The sequence below is a fragment of the Pleurodeles waltl genome, chromosome 7, assembly GCF_031143425.1.
Source record: "Pleurodeles waltl isolate 20211129_DDA chromosome 7, aPleWal1.hap1.20221129, whole genome shotgun sequence".
Taxonomy (NCBI): Eukaryota; Metazoa; Chordata; class Amphibia; order Caudata; family Salamandridae; genus Pleurodeles; species Pleurodeles waltl.
Window position 1 is genome coordinate 1,258,355,781 of NC_090446.1, and position 17,261 is coordinate 1,258,373,041.

General features: G+C 40.3%; 1 protein-coding gene across 1 annotated transcript in view; it reads left to right on the top strand.

Moving 5' to 3' along the window:
- The window catches only part of ABCC3 (ATP binding cassette subfamily C member 3), a 691,699-nt gene that overhangs the window by 341,753 nt on the left and 332,685 nt on the right, over positions 1-17,261 (top strand). Inside the window, exons 9-12 of the mRNA XM_069200423.1 lie at positions 5,861-6,038; positions 8,454-8,615; positions 12,917-13,009; positions 15,165-15,368. Coding sequence (XP_069056524.1) covers positions 5,861-6,038; positions 8,454-8,615; positions 12,917-13,009; positions 15,165-15,368 — 637 coding nt within the window. The remainder of the gene's footprint in view (positions 1-5,860; positions 6,039-8,453; positions 8,616-12,916; positions 13,010-15,164; positions 15,369-17,261) is intronic.

The window sequence follows — 17,261 nt, forward strand, 5'->3', positions numbered from 1 at the left end:
TGTAATGAGGGCCATAATAATCTGTCATAAAAAGCGCTACAGGTAATAAAATCACAGTCATAAAATAGCCACATGGCATGGTTAACATAAAAAATCTCCTATAAAATATCTGCAGTAGTTACCCATGGTTATAAGCAGTATTAACATCTAGGGTTAGAATTGAACGCGATCTTTGTGATCTTAGTGCATATGAGGCTCATATTAAAAGAGATCATACTTCATAAATAGTACACGGACATGAGATTCTGAAATATGCAAGCGATTTCTTTTAACAGCAATTACACCTCATATTATGAGGTTGAGTATCCTAGCAGCAGCTTGCTACATAGGGTATTGAGCTTCTACATTATGAATTTTGCATATCTTGATAGAGCTCTAGCAGGGCAACAATAATCTTACTAGAGGGGCAGTTGGAAAGAAATTGAAGACTAGAGCATTTAAGGTAAATATGCAACAGTACCCCACAGTACTAGAAAATTAAAAGAACCATCTAACTTACAGTCAGACTAGCATAGTTGGACTGAATTTTAAAAACTTCTCACGTTTGAGCCATATGTAGAACAGAAGGCGACTCACTGAAAATACAACAGGACTGGATGTATCCGATCTCAAGATGGGCTGCCCCTCAAAGCATCAGGTCACACCCATGGTCAAGCGAATTGGACGTAGCTATTTTTGTCGTGCGCCGCGGTACCAAGCACAAACATAACATATTCTACTGTAACATCTTTTCTCCAGTTTTGGCAAAAAGTTCTCAAGGGAAGGTAACCAAAACGGTATCTTACGCAAAGGCTTTTGCCCAAAATCAGGGTAATAGTATTTAAAAAAGGTTCAGAATGCATAATTGGTTTAAATTCCAAAAATTGCTCAGTCAAGTGCCTCGGGATACCGCTAGAGGTTTGTTTCAGCACATACAGCCAGTAAAACCTTTTGAGAATCAATCTATCAGCCCTGCAAGTCTGGTCAGGGGTAGCCCAAAGTTTGGATAGACCTCGCCTCTTGCACCAGCTGGAAATAGATCTCAACCATGGGACCTTCAGGGAATGATCTAATTATAATATATCTCGTAGGCAGTCTCTGTAATTGAGAGGTCTGGGGCCATCCAAATGCAGACCCAGAATAATAGAGGCTTCAGCTGGGCCAAATCAGATATTGATGGAGCCTAAACCAAAAAATAGTGGAGGGAGCTGGGTGCTAGGGGGCACTGCAGTCCATGCCCTAGCAAAGTTGTTCTCTGCCACAATCAGCTTGTAGATGTCAAAGTGTCCCCAAATTTCAGCTCCATCCAGAGCAGCATTCTGGCCCTTGGTGTGGTAAGCTTCTAGAGCAGGTGAAATAGATCATGAACGTGTCTGTTTGAAATATGACAGGATGGCATTAGATCTGTGGGTCAGTAAGAGAGTACCTTTATTAAACTGTGGCCCTCAATTAAAATTGTGAGTTAATGTCACACCCAGGTAATCAAAGTTATACACCCTTTTTTAGCATATCGGGACCATCCCAGACAGTGCTTCTTTAGGGTATGCTGTTTCCAAAATTCATAAACTTGGTCTTTGCCACATTGTGCTCCAGTCTCCTGGTCTTACAAAACTGTAAATGTCTGAACAGCAAGTTTTAGAGACCGTTAGGAAACTTTGAAATTAAGAATGAGTCATCAGTAAAAAGTATTATTGGGATTTTTGTCCTGTTGAAGGTAGGTGAGTCATTGACACACTTGCATAACTCCTCAACTATGTTGTTGACATACAAAGTAAACAGGGTAGGTGGGAGTATGCACCCCTGGCTGACTCCGCTGGATATCGGAATACATTTAGTTAGCTCACCCTCTGACCTGTGAGTAGTTCTGTCATGAAGTCTGATAGGCATATTAGTTAGACCACTGGGAACCTCCATTTCTTCAAGCACATGCCATAACTTCCCACAGGGTACAAGGTCAAGCGCAGCTCAGAGGCCAACAAATTCACATATAATTTATGTTTGCTCTGCAGGACATATTTCCAATATAAAAAGGAAAATGTAAACACTTGATCAATGGTGCTGTTCTTGGCATTAAACCCTGCCTATAGTGGTGACAGTATCTGCGTATCCTCAAGCCAGGAATGCAATTTATCTGAAACTTGCCTGGCAAAAATCATTTGCAGGTTATCTATAAGGCCTATAATTCACTGGGCAACCCACAAAACCCTTCTTAGATCAAGGTATAATGTTGGCCCCCCTTCAGGAATCAGGGATCTCTTCTCTCTCCCACAACTGTCATGTTTGACAGGAGATTCATGTAGGTAGCTCAGAGCTGGGGTTCAGACTTATATAGGTCTCCCGGTATACAATCGTACCTGGTGCCTTAGATAGTTTAAACATGTCAATAGCCGAAAGAGTATCTTCAAGGCTAAAAATGACTTTATCTATTTGCCTACTAATCTTATTTACCGTATCTCCCCGGGGACTCCCAGTAGCCTTGCTAGAGCTATCTTGGGCTTATAGTTATAGGCAATGTGTTTCCCATCTGTGGGTGGATCTGCCTAGGGTTTGTACTCTCAAGACTCCCATGAGTAACTATATGCCAGAAAATGTAGCAGTCCTTAACTTTGAGGGCTTGCGGCATGTCTTGCCAGTTTTAATCCTCCCAAAGTATTTTAGCCTGATTGCAAGTTATTTTATATCTTGAACGCGCTTCATTAATTTTGAATCGTTTGCAACCTCTGACAGCTCTTTTAAGTTCCAGTTTGGTCAGTTTTTAGTCATGTGAGAACCACTTGGGGTCTTTCATAGGGATTTTAGATTTGCAGTGGTACTTTTTGTAGAAGATGTCCTTCAGAGTACTATAAAAGTGTGCGTGAAACTCTAAAATTGGTATAGTTGGTGCGACAAAGTTCTCATCTCCTGATAAATAGTGAATAAACCATTAATAGATCTCTGCATGCAGTGATATATTTGCCATCACTTTGGGCCTCACTACTCTTCTGAAGTTATTTGCTACGATAGGTTCAGGGCAAATGATAGCGCTAGATGACATTGATTTCCAAAAATCATCCCCAACGCATGTTATGATAAGAGAATTATGGTCGCTATCACCACAAAAGATGATCTTCATGTCTTAAAGCTGTGGGCAAAGGATTACACCCAACAAAAAGGAATCAATAATGCTAAATCGGCTAGCCTTCTTAAACGTGGCAGCTTTGTTCAGATCCGAGCGGGTTCTCTAATTGCATGCCCTCAAGCTGTGACCAACTACTATAGATGCAACCTGCATGTCAACTTTAGAAAAATGGCGTGGTGATGCACCAGTAAGACCAGGAATGCCCATTATTCATCGTCCTGCTCAGTTACTAAATTAATGGATAGGAAAGGCTTGAATGTGACATTAAAGTCACCAGCTACAATCACTCTTTGGGAACTAAAGTTGGAGATCCTTTAAATCAGGACAATCAATGGTCATTAGCTTGTGTGATCATACAATATCGCATGTAACTAGGACCAACAACCCACCAATTGCCCGCCCTGATTTCTTTGGTGGTACTGCTTCCACAAAGTAACTTACAAACCCATTAATAAAAACCCTATCAGTCGCCCAGGTTTCCTGATCAAGACAAACATAGTATTGACTTTTGAAAGACAGCCGTATTGGCAATATTTATTTAAGATCCAGCAGTCTTCTTATTTTACCAAACCCACTTAAAAAAAATATATATATATATTCTGTCCCGCCATTACTGCTCCTCAAGCGTGATCCACTCGTTTTCCAGATTCCAGTGCCAAAGGCAAACCTGCCTGCACTTGTCCAAACCCGGACCACGCCTAGCTCCAAGGCCTCTCGTTATCTCACCTCAGGACGACCATCCAGAATGATAAATTGCTCTCATGATCACGTTCACATAGTAAGTGCATTTCAGTGTCCAAATCAGTGTGCAAATCTTACTTGTTTCTAGGACCTGCTTCCTGTCTGTCATGTAGACACACTTTTGACCTCAAGACAGATAATCCACTATAGGAGTCATATGGTGAACTTTCACCTAAGAGGGGTAGCCTTCTATCACTTAAATGTTAGTTTGCTTCCCATTGACCAGATTTCAGGTCAACAAGCAACCTGATATTTTGTTCCACATGGAACTATGGGCTAGGGAATCCTCAAGACATTGCAAATGAGGTCCCTGAGGGTTGTTCCTTATTTTACTAAGACTGCAAACTCCACACAGATGGTAGGATAGTATTTATGCACTGCTCTCATCTTGTCTGCACAGTGCTAAACCATATTAACTTATTGGATACACAAGAGTAGATATTCATGTTAAAAATGAATCTCCACTTGTTTTTTTCAGGAGCTAGTTTATACCACCTTCTGGGTTACTCTGATAATTGTACTAAATCCTTAGCTAGGATGCTCACTCAATTTACCCTTCAAATCCACATTCTGCAGCCCTTTTAGATGTTTTGTCTTCTCATGATCTAGCCCATATAGAGTACAGCCAAGAATACAGTTCGAAATACTGATAAGGAAGCGTCTTTACCACTGGATAGGATGAATTAATGGCCATTCAGCTCCTGTCCTGAACAGGTAGGGTGTCTCTAAGGTGGTGTCCTTGAGGCTTGTCTACTTCCAGCACAATTTCCATGTTCATCTTCAGAATGCACATTTACAAAGCTGGACCTTGAGCCCAACCTCAGCCTCCTCTGCTTATAAGTCCTCAACTGCCCTCTGTTTTTTGCCATGGCATAAGTAGGCAAACTTTGTCTCTTCAGATTTTTGTGCTCTCAAACCTAGTGACACAAAGCACCTCCTACATTTAGTACAAAACATTAATGCAGTGCTTCTCATGACTAATTTGGGGAAACATGAGAATACCTCTGTTGCTTGCTCTTCTATAGCTCCCTATTGATTACCTTGTTTTTATCTCTGTGTTCAGGTGTTAAGTTTCCATTTTTACACTGTTGTTCTCATCCGATGTGACATATGAATCTGAATTCAATGTCAGAAAAAATATTCTTACAAGAAAGTAACTTACTTCATTTTAGGTCGTGCAGACGTCCCTCCTACAGAAAGATTTTGCTGTCTACTGTCAAAAGGTCTTTTGCGTACAAAGTCAATACCTACAATATACTTTGGATCAACTCTTTCTTTAGCAGGGCGTGACATACTTGGTGCAAAGCACTGGCAAAGCCAAAAGGCAGGATCTCTTGGGTTTTTCAATGCTTGTGTTACTCTGGCTGAGACAACATATTTATTCTGATTGTAAAGAATTTTATAGATGCCAACTCCTTTCTTTGTGTGGTGTGACAAGCTTAATCTCCTGAAGTGGATGTCTAACAAGTAAACACTTCACTATCCTACACAAGAGATAAAGAATTTACACTCCATACAAAGGCTTCATTAATCAAACGTTAACTTTGAGACTCCAAATCCCGAGTTTATTTTTTATTTTGGTTCAGATTCCTTTTTTTTAACAAAGTGCCTTTCCTTTATAGTTCCATCAAGGTTTCATGCATTATCATCATAGATGGAATATGTAAATTAGGGTGCATTTATCAACTGTCTTAATACCATGATCTGCAAATACAGTTTCATGAAGTGCTGTGCACGCACCACTGTCCTACTTACCATCTCTAGGAATCATTGCCTTTTGATTTGTCCCACATAGATATGGGCTAATGTACTGAGCAGTACATTTAAGTCAAGGAATGGGGTGAAAACGTTCCATTCTCCAAAGATTAAAGTTTTATCTTCACTGAAGGCGAATGCATTTTGCTGTATTGGGTGATGTGTAATGTGTATGATACGAATAAACCATTCCATTGCAGTGACAAACCATTACACTGATTTAAAGAATAACTTCATTTTCTTTCATGTTTCTGTTTGTTAATGCAGCGTACTTATTGGATTCATTAAAAATGAAAATGCCCCGTCATGGTGGGGTTTTTTGATTGCAACTCTGATGTTTCTGAGTGCTGTACTCCAGTCTTTGATCCTTCATCTACAATTCCACTATGCTCTTGTTACTGGGATGAGACTGAGGACAGCTATTACTGGCATTATTTATCGAAAGGTAAGCCCGGTAAACATTTAGATAGTGCTGGGATTGCTGGGCATTTGTTGACAATGATCTATCTATCTATCTATCTATCTATCTATCTATCTATCTATCTATCTATCTATCTATCTATCTATCTATCTATCTATCGGCCTGTATGTCTGTGTCTGTCTGTCTAAACCTTTAATAACTTTTGTTCTTGGTGCACATGAAGTGAATGGTGGAACTCCTTTTCCTTTTATAGTCAGTTGAAAATCTTTTAGGTTTTACAAAAAAAGCCACAAAATAGGGGTCAAATTAGGTCAAATAATGTGTAGACTTCTTCACTGTTCTTTTGACCAAGGCAATAAGTAGAACCTAAGAGAATTGGGTACATTCTTTCCTTAGACAAGTGTTTTTGAGGACCCATAGAGGATCTGTAGGCCTGACCATTATAGCTGAACTGATGAACTTGCAAATGTTGATTATTGTTGTGTTGGCCTTTACCTAATGTGGGGCCCTGAAGCCCATGCCCTGAATATAATTATGGAAAACATGGCAGCAAGTGAGACACTCCACGAGCGCCAAAGGGATGTGGAGGGGAAATAGAAGAGGAGATAATTCCTGCAAATTCCCGCGAATTGAAGTAAAGCTCACATTTTTGACATAATGTCCTCTTTAATGGCAAACATTCATAAAATCATTTATAACATCTTAAATGAAATCACAAATTGCATCATTGTTTGAATAAGTATAATATGTGATGAACAGTGTGTGCACCAAGTCAAGTGCAAAAAAAATATTAAAACTCACATTGTATACCTCTAGGATAGACGAAAAAACTTAACACGCTCTACAAATATCACCAAGTGAAGAATTAAGACCTTAGAAGATGCTCAGCATTAATTTATTTGCTACATTTAGGGGAAGATTGATAATCTCCTATTCGTTTAAAGAAAAGATACCAAATGTAATAAATAATGTGTCCTAATGTATGTAGAAACAATAAAATGAATTTTGTCCTGCTGAGAAGAACTGCATGATAAGCAGTTGTTAGTATTTTAGTACCCAGTTCTGATGTCTAGCGTTTGTAAATAAAATATATTCCAGTTTGTTGGGCTATATTAATATTGTTGTCGATTACAAGCCTGTCTGGTATATCTCATTAAGACGGTGACCCAAAACTTGCAAAACCTCATGGATCTCTCTTATTATCATGATTTTCCAAGATGGAGCACACCAGCTTGGCGAGTCTGTATTTTGGAGAAATACTAAACTTTGCAAAAGACACAACTCTGAAAATCAAGCTATTTTTGTGGAAAAACAAATACCAGGCCTAGGATGGAATCCCCTATCTGGCTGGAAAAAACACAATTAACTTCCTAATTTTGTATGGAGACTGATTTTCATGTACATTTCATGTTGTGGGTGACAACTGTTAACTTTTGTCCTGATGAAGAGCCCAGACCATTCATTCTGTTACGGGTCGAAGCGCCAATTAGCACTGGGGCAACCCAGAATTCATGCAGTGTTGCACATTATAAACACAGAGTGCTCCACCTTTCTTACCTTCTTACAAGCTCGTTGCTCATTGTGCTTACACATTTCGGTCTATGGGTTGCATCCTCTCTCTGCACATATTGTATATATTTTTTTTTTTATATTTGTTTCACTTAATTTGTGTTGGTCCGCCATCCTTCACTGTTCATTGTGCCTTCACTTTGAGCACATTCGTCGTTTGTTGTTGAGTTTGTGTGAGTTTTATTCCGAATGTGTCAGAGGGGGAATACAGTAATGAGTCAGTGGATTGATGATTGGGTTCATGAATGAAAAGGCATAGTGCAGGTATGGCGTGACATATTGTGTGCTTAAACCCATCAATGGCACACAAGCCATATTCATTCATTCATAAGCCAGACCTACTAACAGTGCTTGTTTTAATTAGTATGTTTGCACTGAGACCTACCTGGTATTACCACGATGTATCGTTGATTCTCTGCTATAAACATTGGAACATCTCTTTGGCCCAGTACGCAGTTTTCGTTCTAGTCGCGGCAGTATTGGATTGTCAAAGATTAATATTCATTATGTTGTCCTGCCATCTCGTGGTTTCATCAGGAATAACCTTTAGAGATTAAAATGTAAACAGCAGAAGGCAGGAAAGGGATGCTTTGTAATTGGAACCTGATGACATCGATTCTGGTTTAGGCTGCCATATTCGCTACAATAGTCCCCTAGTTCTGTGTTCAGTCGAGTCAATATCCATTTGAGTCCAGATGTATATTTTTTCAGAATGAACAGTTATTGGAATTTTATTTTGTTATGATTATTTTTCAATATTCACTTTTTCATGGGACATCTCGAATTAATGTACGTGTGGTGGAAGTTTATGTGATAGTGAAATATAACGTTTAACATGCATTTAAACCAATTAGTTTTTTCACCTTGCAGGCACTGGTGATCACAAACTCAGCGAAACGTTCATCTACAGTGGGTGAAGTGGTCAACCTAATGTCAGTCGATGCCCAGAGGATCATGGACTTAACTACATTCCTAAATATGCTGTGGTCAGCTCCACTCCAGATCTTCTTAGCCTTATACTTTCTGTGGGAGGTCAGTACGATGTTTTTAAAATTGTTTCACTGTTTTTTCTGATATTGTCAAAGTAGCATTTAGAACTATATACCTCATTTTTTGTAAAAGTCCTTATACACGCTATGACTGATAACTTTTTAGCCCATACTATTAAAACTCCTCATTGAATCAGTCTGGAAAAGTAATTAATGTTTATGTCATGTTATTTGTTAGACTTTATTTATAAAGTGCTTGTACGCCAAAGCTTCAAGTCTGTAAGAAGGCACCTGACAACAGAACACCAACCTCACCACTGTTGGTTAAAAAGCCAGGATTTTATATTCTTTTGGATTGATTTCTAGATTTAACTAAGTTACACATTTTACCCTTCTCCCATCCCAGAAAATGTTTTATTGCCCTTTTCAGCCATCATTATGTCGAGCACAAAAGAGCAGTTTTTGGGAGTGGTACTGGAAGGTTGAGAGGAATTTGCATAATTTGTTTGACACTAATATGGCATTAGATGGCCAAAAACACTGTGCCATATTTACAAAGTGGCACAATGCATGGTGTGTGCCACTTTGTAACACTTTGCGCTACCTTATGCCTGTGGCAGGCATAATATATGGAAAGGGGGCATTCCCCTATTACGGGGGCCGACAACATGGCCCAAGGAAATCTAAGAGATTTCCTTGTGCCATTATTTTCGAGACTTTTAATGCCTGCTCAGAGCAGATGTTAAAAGAGGGCATGCAATTAAATACAATAGACCCCAATGTACTTTTCAGGAGTAGTGCCAAAAGTTTCAAACATCAATAGCCTCAAAAATAATTACGCTATTGCCTCCTACCCTGCTCCATGGTGCGCTGTAGTTTAAATACGGCGCACACTTGGTGGTGGTAGGGGGGCATTAAAGGGCACAATTAAAGTGCTATATCGCCTTGTGCAGCACCACTTTCCTTAAATCAGGCCCTTAGTTTTTGAACTTGGGTGCTATTGAAATAGAAACAGTTCCAGCTAGTGACGTAAATGAAGCAATCATTGGCTGGACACATATCTTCTTCCTAACTTACAGCTAATGCTGGTTACACAATGAGGATGTAAGCTGGCCATGTATACCTGTAGGTGAGCTGCAATGTAGTGAATGAGGTAGAGATTATCGTGGCTTTATTCAACACACTATGGTCGAAGCTGTGACCATTGTGCGAATGTTGGCATAAGGCTGGACCTGTTTATCCACCTTTTCTGAATCTCAATCTAAAACCACATGTGGAATTAAAGCAGTTAGATATACTAGAGTGGGATTAGCTTTCTTCAGTGTGAGACAAGATTTTCGATCCACTAGCCTACACATTTGGTTGATCTAAGAAATGCTTTCTCCAACACCTGCCCAGTTTTCTATGTAGTCTGAGTCTGGTTTCTCCGATCAGCATATCAGTACAATCAGACCAGTACCTTCAGGCCCTTCTGGCAGCCACCTTATTTCCAGACTTGGTTAACTTAATTGGCACACATAGAAGCCAGGCCCTTGCACCTACCCGCATCTTCACCCCACCCTGAATTACCACATAGCCATTGCACACCAAGCTGCCCATAGTAGTTAAATTCCAAACCCAAAGTAGCTATTCCACTTTGTTCTCCTGGTACCACTCTTTCCAGCCTTTTCTCATTTTATACAAGCATGCCTTCTTTACCCTTGTGCTGTCCGAGCAGGGACGGCTCCTTCGCTATGGCTGTGCCAGAAGCAGACAATTAAAACAATAGATCATTTTGTCTGTTTCTGGCACAACCAGCAGTGCAGGGAGGGGCGCGGGGCTGGGCCGTGAGAGGTAGGAGGATGAATAAGGTGAGAGTGCACCTAAGTGCACATGTGTGTTTGGCCGTCCATCTGAGGCCTACGAAACACACTTATGCACTTAGGTTTCTCCAGCCGGGCTGGAGGAACTGCACAGACACCAGAGTTGTGTCTGAGCGGCAGTCACTGCCGCTCAGACCAATCCTGGTGCTGCTTTCATGCTGACCCCCCCCCCCCCCCCACCACCCCCCTGGGCACTCCCCTTACTTTATGTGGCTGCCGCCGCTGTGTCCAGGCCTCCATTACCTAGCTGCTCCACCCTTTTCCACCTTCGTACAGTTGCACCACACTAAACACTAAGCAGTCATTTAGACCTTCTTGGCAGCCAGCCAGCGAGCTGGGTTACCAGAAGCTTTGATTTTTGCTACCCCTGGTGAACATCCACCCACCAAATTTAAAGGTTACTACCAGGCAATTTGGGGTTCTCTGCATGTTCAGTGGAGCCACTTGTGCAGTGCCTCCTTTGAGGTTATTTGACTGTGCCAATCAAGCACTGTGTATGTTGTGCTCTCTAAGCAACAATCTTTGTCTGTAAGAAAAAAAAACTGACAAAGCAGGAGCTTTTTTCTTGAAAGCAAAAACAGTGACTCTGCCGTGCGAGGCCTTTTCTACTTGTGTTCAGGGACATTGTGCATTTTCCCTACCCTGACTACTATGATTTTCATGGCATTCCTAGGAGAGGTATAGGAAGTAGGGGAGAGCTGCTCTGATTTAAGAGGACAGGATGACAGCCATCGTGCCCAAAAAGCCCAGTGGCTCATACATAACAGTAAACAGTGCAGGAGGATCAGGAGTTTTCTGTGGTAACAGTGCTCCTGCTCCACCAAACTGTGACCCTCCTCACTTTTTTTAATTGAGCTGGCTAATTTCACTGAGACTTCCAGTTTGTACCTCCTTCAAATGTTGGTTCTTGTAAACCTGGAGCACAGTTTCACATATATACTAACCTCAAGCTCCCTTGTCATTCAACAGGACTGCTCCAAAAGCAGAAGAGGGAGTTTAGCTATTGTATTCAACAACCACGCCTCCTTGACCTTAACCTTCCCGACCCTATTGTGGGTGACAGTTACTTTTTCAATTTCTGGCTAGCTTCTACCATCGTAGTCCTCCACTGTTCCGCATTACAGCACCAACTAAAATAAGGTCCTGCTTGGAAAGTAGTGGTTGAATATCGTTTGTTGGATATTCCATCCTCATTCCCTTAAATCTTGGCAACTTCCCCTTATGTGTAGATTCATCAAATAGCATTTTGGGCCACAGTGTCTCTACTATCAAGGGTACTGCAGTCCTCATACATTCAATTCAGGGTCAAACTTTGCATTCGATTATTAACAAGTACAAGTAAGTATCCGAAATACTCTGCAACCATCTTGACTAGCCAACATCAACTGAACATTATTTCTGATTATGGTATGAAGGTTTGTGGAGGGGAGTAGTGTTCCCTCCTTTGCACCATTTACAGCGATACATCTCGGGTGGATTTCTCAAGCCATTTTTCCATTTATTATCTAAGCCTTTTTACATGGAATTTTCACTTTCTACAGCTTTGTGCACCTTGCCCACATTTCTCTTGACTTTACTAGTTTTGTTTATTTAAAAAATGATTTTTTGGGCCTCATACTCAACTGTATATGTGGCTCACTATGGGCATGGCACAACTAGGTTGATGTTGAAGATTTTGTGGTAATGTAGACCTCTGTCCGGATTACATGGGTTGAATAGACATTGATGCACAATTATGGATTACATTAATGGCACAGGTGCTAGTAAACTCTTAATTGACGTTTTATTTACTGGGCAAAAAAAAATTCTTGGAATGTTCTGCCTAGTGCATCAGTCCGCCCAAATGTCAGTACAGAATTGTACCCACACCAGGGCAATCTATATTATCTAGAACAGTGGTTCCCAACCTTTTGACGTCTGTGGACCCCCTCTTTATCACTACTGGAACCTGGGGACCCCCACTGAATATTATTGGAATCCAGGGACCCACCACTGAGTCATTACTAAAAGCTGGGGACCTAATCTGTTAATATAATTTAATTTTCTAAGCAGTCGCGGATCCCCTGAGGAGGCTTCGCAGACCCCCAGGGGTCCTCGGACCACAGATTGGGAACCACTGGTCTAGAAACGTCAGTACACGATCTGACTGGTGTTGGACTGAAGTCATCTAGCTCTTCTTCGTATTTGACTTTAAAAACTGTATAGTTCAACAAACTGTCCAATCACTAATACATAAATGTAGTATAAAAACTTTAATTTGTAAATAAAGAATGGCACAAGTACTGCAAGAGCTCCCCTGTGCCCAGCGTTTCCAAGTTCTATTGTCAGTCGGACTTCAAGAAGTCTTTGTGATATGCATCTTTGGAATTCATGCTATAAAACCTATTTATGACTATATGAGCCACATTTGTTTTCCAGTTTAACTTAATATATACATGTAAATCTACTAACTCCTAACAAGTTGTAAACATTTTTTGTCTAGACTTTAGATGCTTCAGTCCTGGCTGGTGTTGCTGTAATGGTTTTACTCATTCCTCTTAATGGTGTTATTGCCATGAAAACCAGGGCTCTTCAGGTAGGTTAAAATAATGGACAAAGTTGATCTTAAGTATTCATGCGATGATCAGGAGCATAAATGGAGTATCTATGCCAAGAATGCATTACTTTGTAATGCACCCACACTTTACGTTTCCCAGTATTGATTGTACCTTGTATAGTTAAAATTATTTCCCAAATGTTTTCTAACAGTATTATATCTTTAGGCATCAACCATATACCAAGCACGTCCAAGTACTCCTTATTCTGTTGGCAATGCCAGGTGTGTTATCTACACCCATTACTCCTTTTTCCAATGTCGCTAATTAAAATCATCACATTCCTGGTTACAGCAATCAGTGATTATATACCGCATATGACCCTTAAATGCCTAGTATATTCTCTACGTTCTCTGTATAATGTTAATTTTCCATATGCACCCAGTACATATCAGCTAATGCCCACACCTATGTTAGAGGAGAAGGCAGAGTGTGAATGAAAGTGTAAACAGGGTAGTCTTGCTTATTAAATTTGCTGTGTATTATCCAGTAAGGTGATGGAAAGCTGGTGCATGTAGTTCAGTAGTAGCGTGGAAGTTAATAGGCGCTTGTAGGATGTTGTGTCCATCTACCTATATCTATGACTGGAAAAGAATGACTCTACACACACCATTGTGGCCTAGAGTGCCGCAGACCCATGCCAGAAAAAAAAAGACATCTACATTGTAGAAAACACTTCTTTAATTCTTTAAATGAGAGAAACAGTTATGAAACACTTTTACGCAATGTAGCATTTGGCAGGGACAGATGGTATGACAAGCGGCAAAAGCTAAGTCTTGGCTTCAGAAATGATGGGGCCAGAAGGAAGCTTAACTGACAAAGGCTTTTCTTCAGGGAAGGCATCTTGGACATTCAGAAGAGAATACATTTGTTAAAAGATCAAGAAGGGGAGCGGGAGCAAGAACGGCTTCCTCATATCCTTAGGGCTGGGCCTGAAAGAGGGCTAGAAGCTCCTCAGGGGAGACCCTGGCTTTTGCTATTTTTGAGAAAGACATCTGGGTCAGTGTATAGTCGTACGAGGGGGTACTGTTAAAGTGAAATCTCTAATACTAAGAAAATTTGAGAGATTGGCCAGTGGAATGTCTCTAGTCACTGATTGGCGCACACCATTTACACACCTAGTAAAACAATCATCAGAAGCACCCTGAATCCTGCCTGGATTGCCTGTGAAGAACTTTGAGGTTCCCCCTGCTCTTCACTTGAACACAATCTAAAGGAGGGAAAGGCTCATTGCCTCAGTTTGGAGCAGTCTTTATTGGATACTATTTGAGCTCTGGCTACAGAGACACCTGACACATTGGAACGTTTCTAGAAGCATTAGGGGTTTAGGAGAATCTTACATGAGTTTCCGAGCACATCCAAAAAGTGGGACTGTGTGATTGCTTTTAGGCTATTGGAGGAGTTGACTTTCACATATAATGTTTGATTAGAGTGACGTGCAAGGCTTTCTGAGCCCCCTCCATCAAGGTTACGTTACAATTGTGTCTAGGTCCTGATCTAATTTGAATATTGATCCTGTGTTTCTTTGGTGCTTTTTGTTTCAAAATTTAGAAATGCATATATTAGTGTATCGATCATATGTTAACAATTTTATGTCATTTTGCTTATTAACTTTTTTATACAGTAAGTTTTTCCACCTTTTGCATCAGCAGTTGCTTTCTTTCTTGATTTATGTAAACTTGCAATTTTTGTTAACACAGCAATACGACACCAAGGGCTGTGCATATTCAAGTTTATACACAGTTCCTCTTATTCAATTGCAGTTCAATAGTTGACTGAGTGCTGGCTTACTGAATGAGTATTGGAAATGTCATAAACACTGGGGTCCGGGTGCACAAAGGTAAACTTACACTTTTGTGTGAGTTTACTCTTTTTCAGTATTTACAAACAAATGATTTAATGGTAACTTCATGACTTTGAAGCATTCGCTGTGGGTACAAAGAACTACGCACATAGAAAAGTAGGGCAGGCCTTTCTTTTTATGCTCGATTCACATAAGGAATGATATGTAGATTTTTTTCAACAAGCTAGGTGAACATTGTAATGTTTATTGTTATGCTCAGCAACCATATGGTACCTATGATGAAGCTTTTTTAAAAAGATCAATATTAATATCTTGTTAATTTGTTTACTCAGGTTGAGCAAATGAAGTATAAGGACTCGCGTATAAAACTCATGAATGAAATCTTGAACGGAATTAAAGTCCTTAAACTTTATGCTTGGGAGCCATCTTTTGAGCAGCAAGTCTTGGAAATACGGAAGAATGAACTACATGTTCTCAAAAAGGCTGCCTATCTAAGTGCCCTGTCAACTTTTGCATGGACCAGTGCACCATTCCTGGTAAATTTTCTTCTGATAAAAAAGAAAGTATACATAACAGCACACACATTTGGTATTAGTCAAGTATTGTTGTTCTGTTGATGTATTTTGATTGAATATTTACTATTATTTTCTAATACGTCTGTTAAATTTGGGATATTGAAAATCAATGATGAAATACACATTATTGCTAATTTGACAGTATTTGCTAGGAGGTCATGTAGTCGAACTTGAGCCAAATTACAGTGGATCATGCCCATGTTTCTTAAAGCTTGTTCCGTCTCAATTATTATAGTACTTAGAAACCAAAAAAGGATTTCACATGCCTCAGGAAAAGATTATAGCATTTTTTTAATTTGATGACAATAGCACATCATCAAAACTGTTGCTGTTTCTCATGGTAATCAATCTACATTGCTTACTTGTGTGGAATATGTACTAGGTAAACGAAAATGAGCAAATGCAGCCCTTCCAGAAGTTAGAGTCTATTTCTTATTTTCTTCATATGATGAAGCTGGAAAGTCTTTCTGAGTTGTATTGCAGCAGTAACCCCTTTAATTTAGAATCATTCAAAAAAACATCTTGCTTATCTTATTTAAAAATCCCCCTTTATTTTCTGGATCTGTTTTTTTACTTATGCATTTATTTGCATGTTAAGATTTTATATTAGTCATTGTACTCCACATCTTTCTTTCTGACTATCCTTGCTTGTCTTCATTTATGCATTAGAATTAAAGCAAACCCCTCTCTTTAGCCTAATGGATGTGTAATCTGACCAGCGCTGTGTGGGTCCATCTTGGTATAATTAAAATATCAGACAGTTTAAGTCCTGTGCTCTTCAGGGGCTTTCCTCTTAGATAGGAATTCCACATTGCGCAACTGTTCTGGCTCTGTGGCATTGTGACAATGTCCTCCTATAATCATTCTGACAGTGTTTTCTTGCACAAGGGATCTGTGTCACTAGTTTTCAGACATGTGCTCTTCAATGTTTTTGTTTGTAGCTCACTAACAGTGCCAGATCTTGTTGAGTGGGAGGGGTATACCCCAGAGGGATACTCCTTTTGATATGGATGGCTCCCGCCCCAGAGACAAGACTATAAATCTACTGATGTTGGAGACAGTTGAATATTGTAGCGGGCTACACAACTTTATTCCCCATAGATGACTGCCAACAGACACTCCCTTGTAAATCCATGTAAGATGTCATGATTAGGCCCACTGATCCACTGCTTCCTTGGGTGTATGAAGCCTTTACGGTTGTAGGGGGCTTGATGGCGTTAAATAGTAATCAACCCTCCCTCCATTTCCTCACCTGCTAAAGATCTCAGGGTGTTTGTGCAATAGCTGTGTTTTTTTTCAAGGCACATTACTATGAGACCCTAGGCACCATATGATCTTCTGTAACCTGAGGGCCTTGTATTGTAAGTTGCCACAAGCACATCTCCATTGCTCTGTGTGCCTTCATCAATCTGATGTGAGTATAAGGCCTGTGTGCCCAGCAGCACATCTTCATTGTGCTCTGTCTTCTTTCATGACATGGGTAAGTGGTATGAGGTATGCCCTAGTAGCTAGAGCTGCCAACTGCCAACTTTGTGGAATATTGAACCGCAAACAAATATCTTGTGAGTCCTGTGTCCTCATGTCTGCTTTATTTTTACACATACTGTCTTCTGCGACTGACATCCTTGTGTGCAGCATCTCCATCTTCACTGATCAAGAACATTTTCACTATTACAGTGGGTGCCAAAGTACTGGGGTCCATGTACCTTCACTGCCACTCCTACATATTCCACTTGCCTCCAAAATGCAGGTATCGCTCCCTGATGCTGCATTTTTCTGTCTCAAACAGTATGCTCCTGACCTGAGACCCATATGGGAATCGTGTAACACACAACAGCAACACTGGATCGTGTA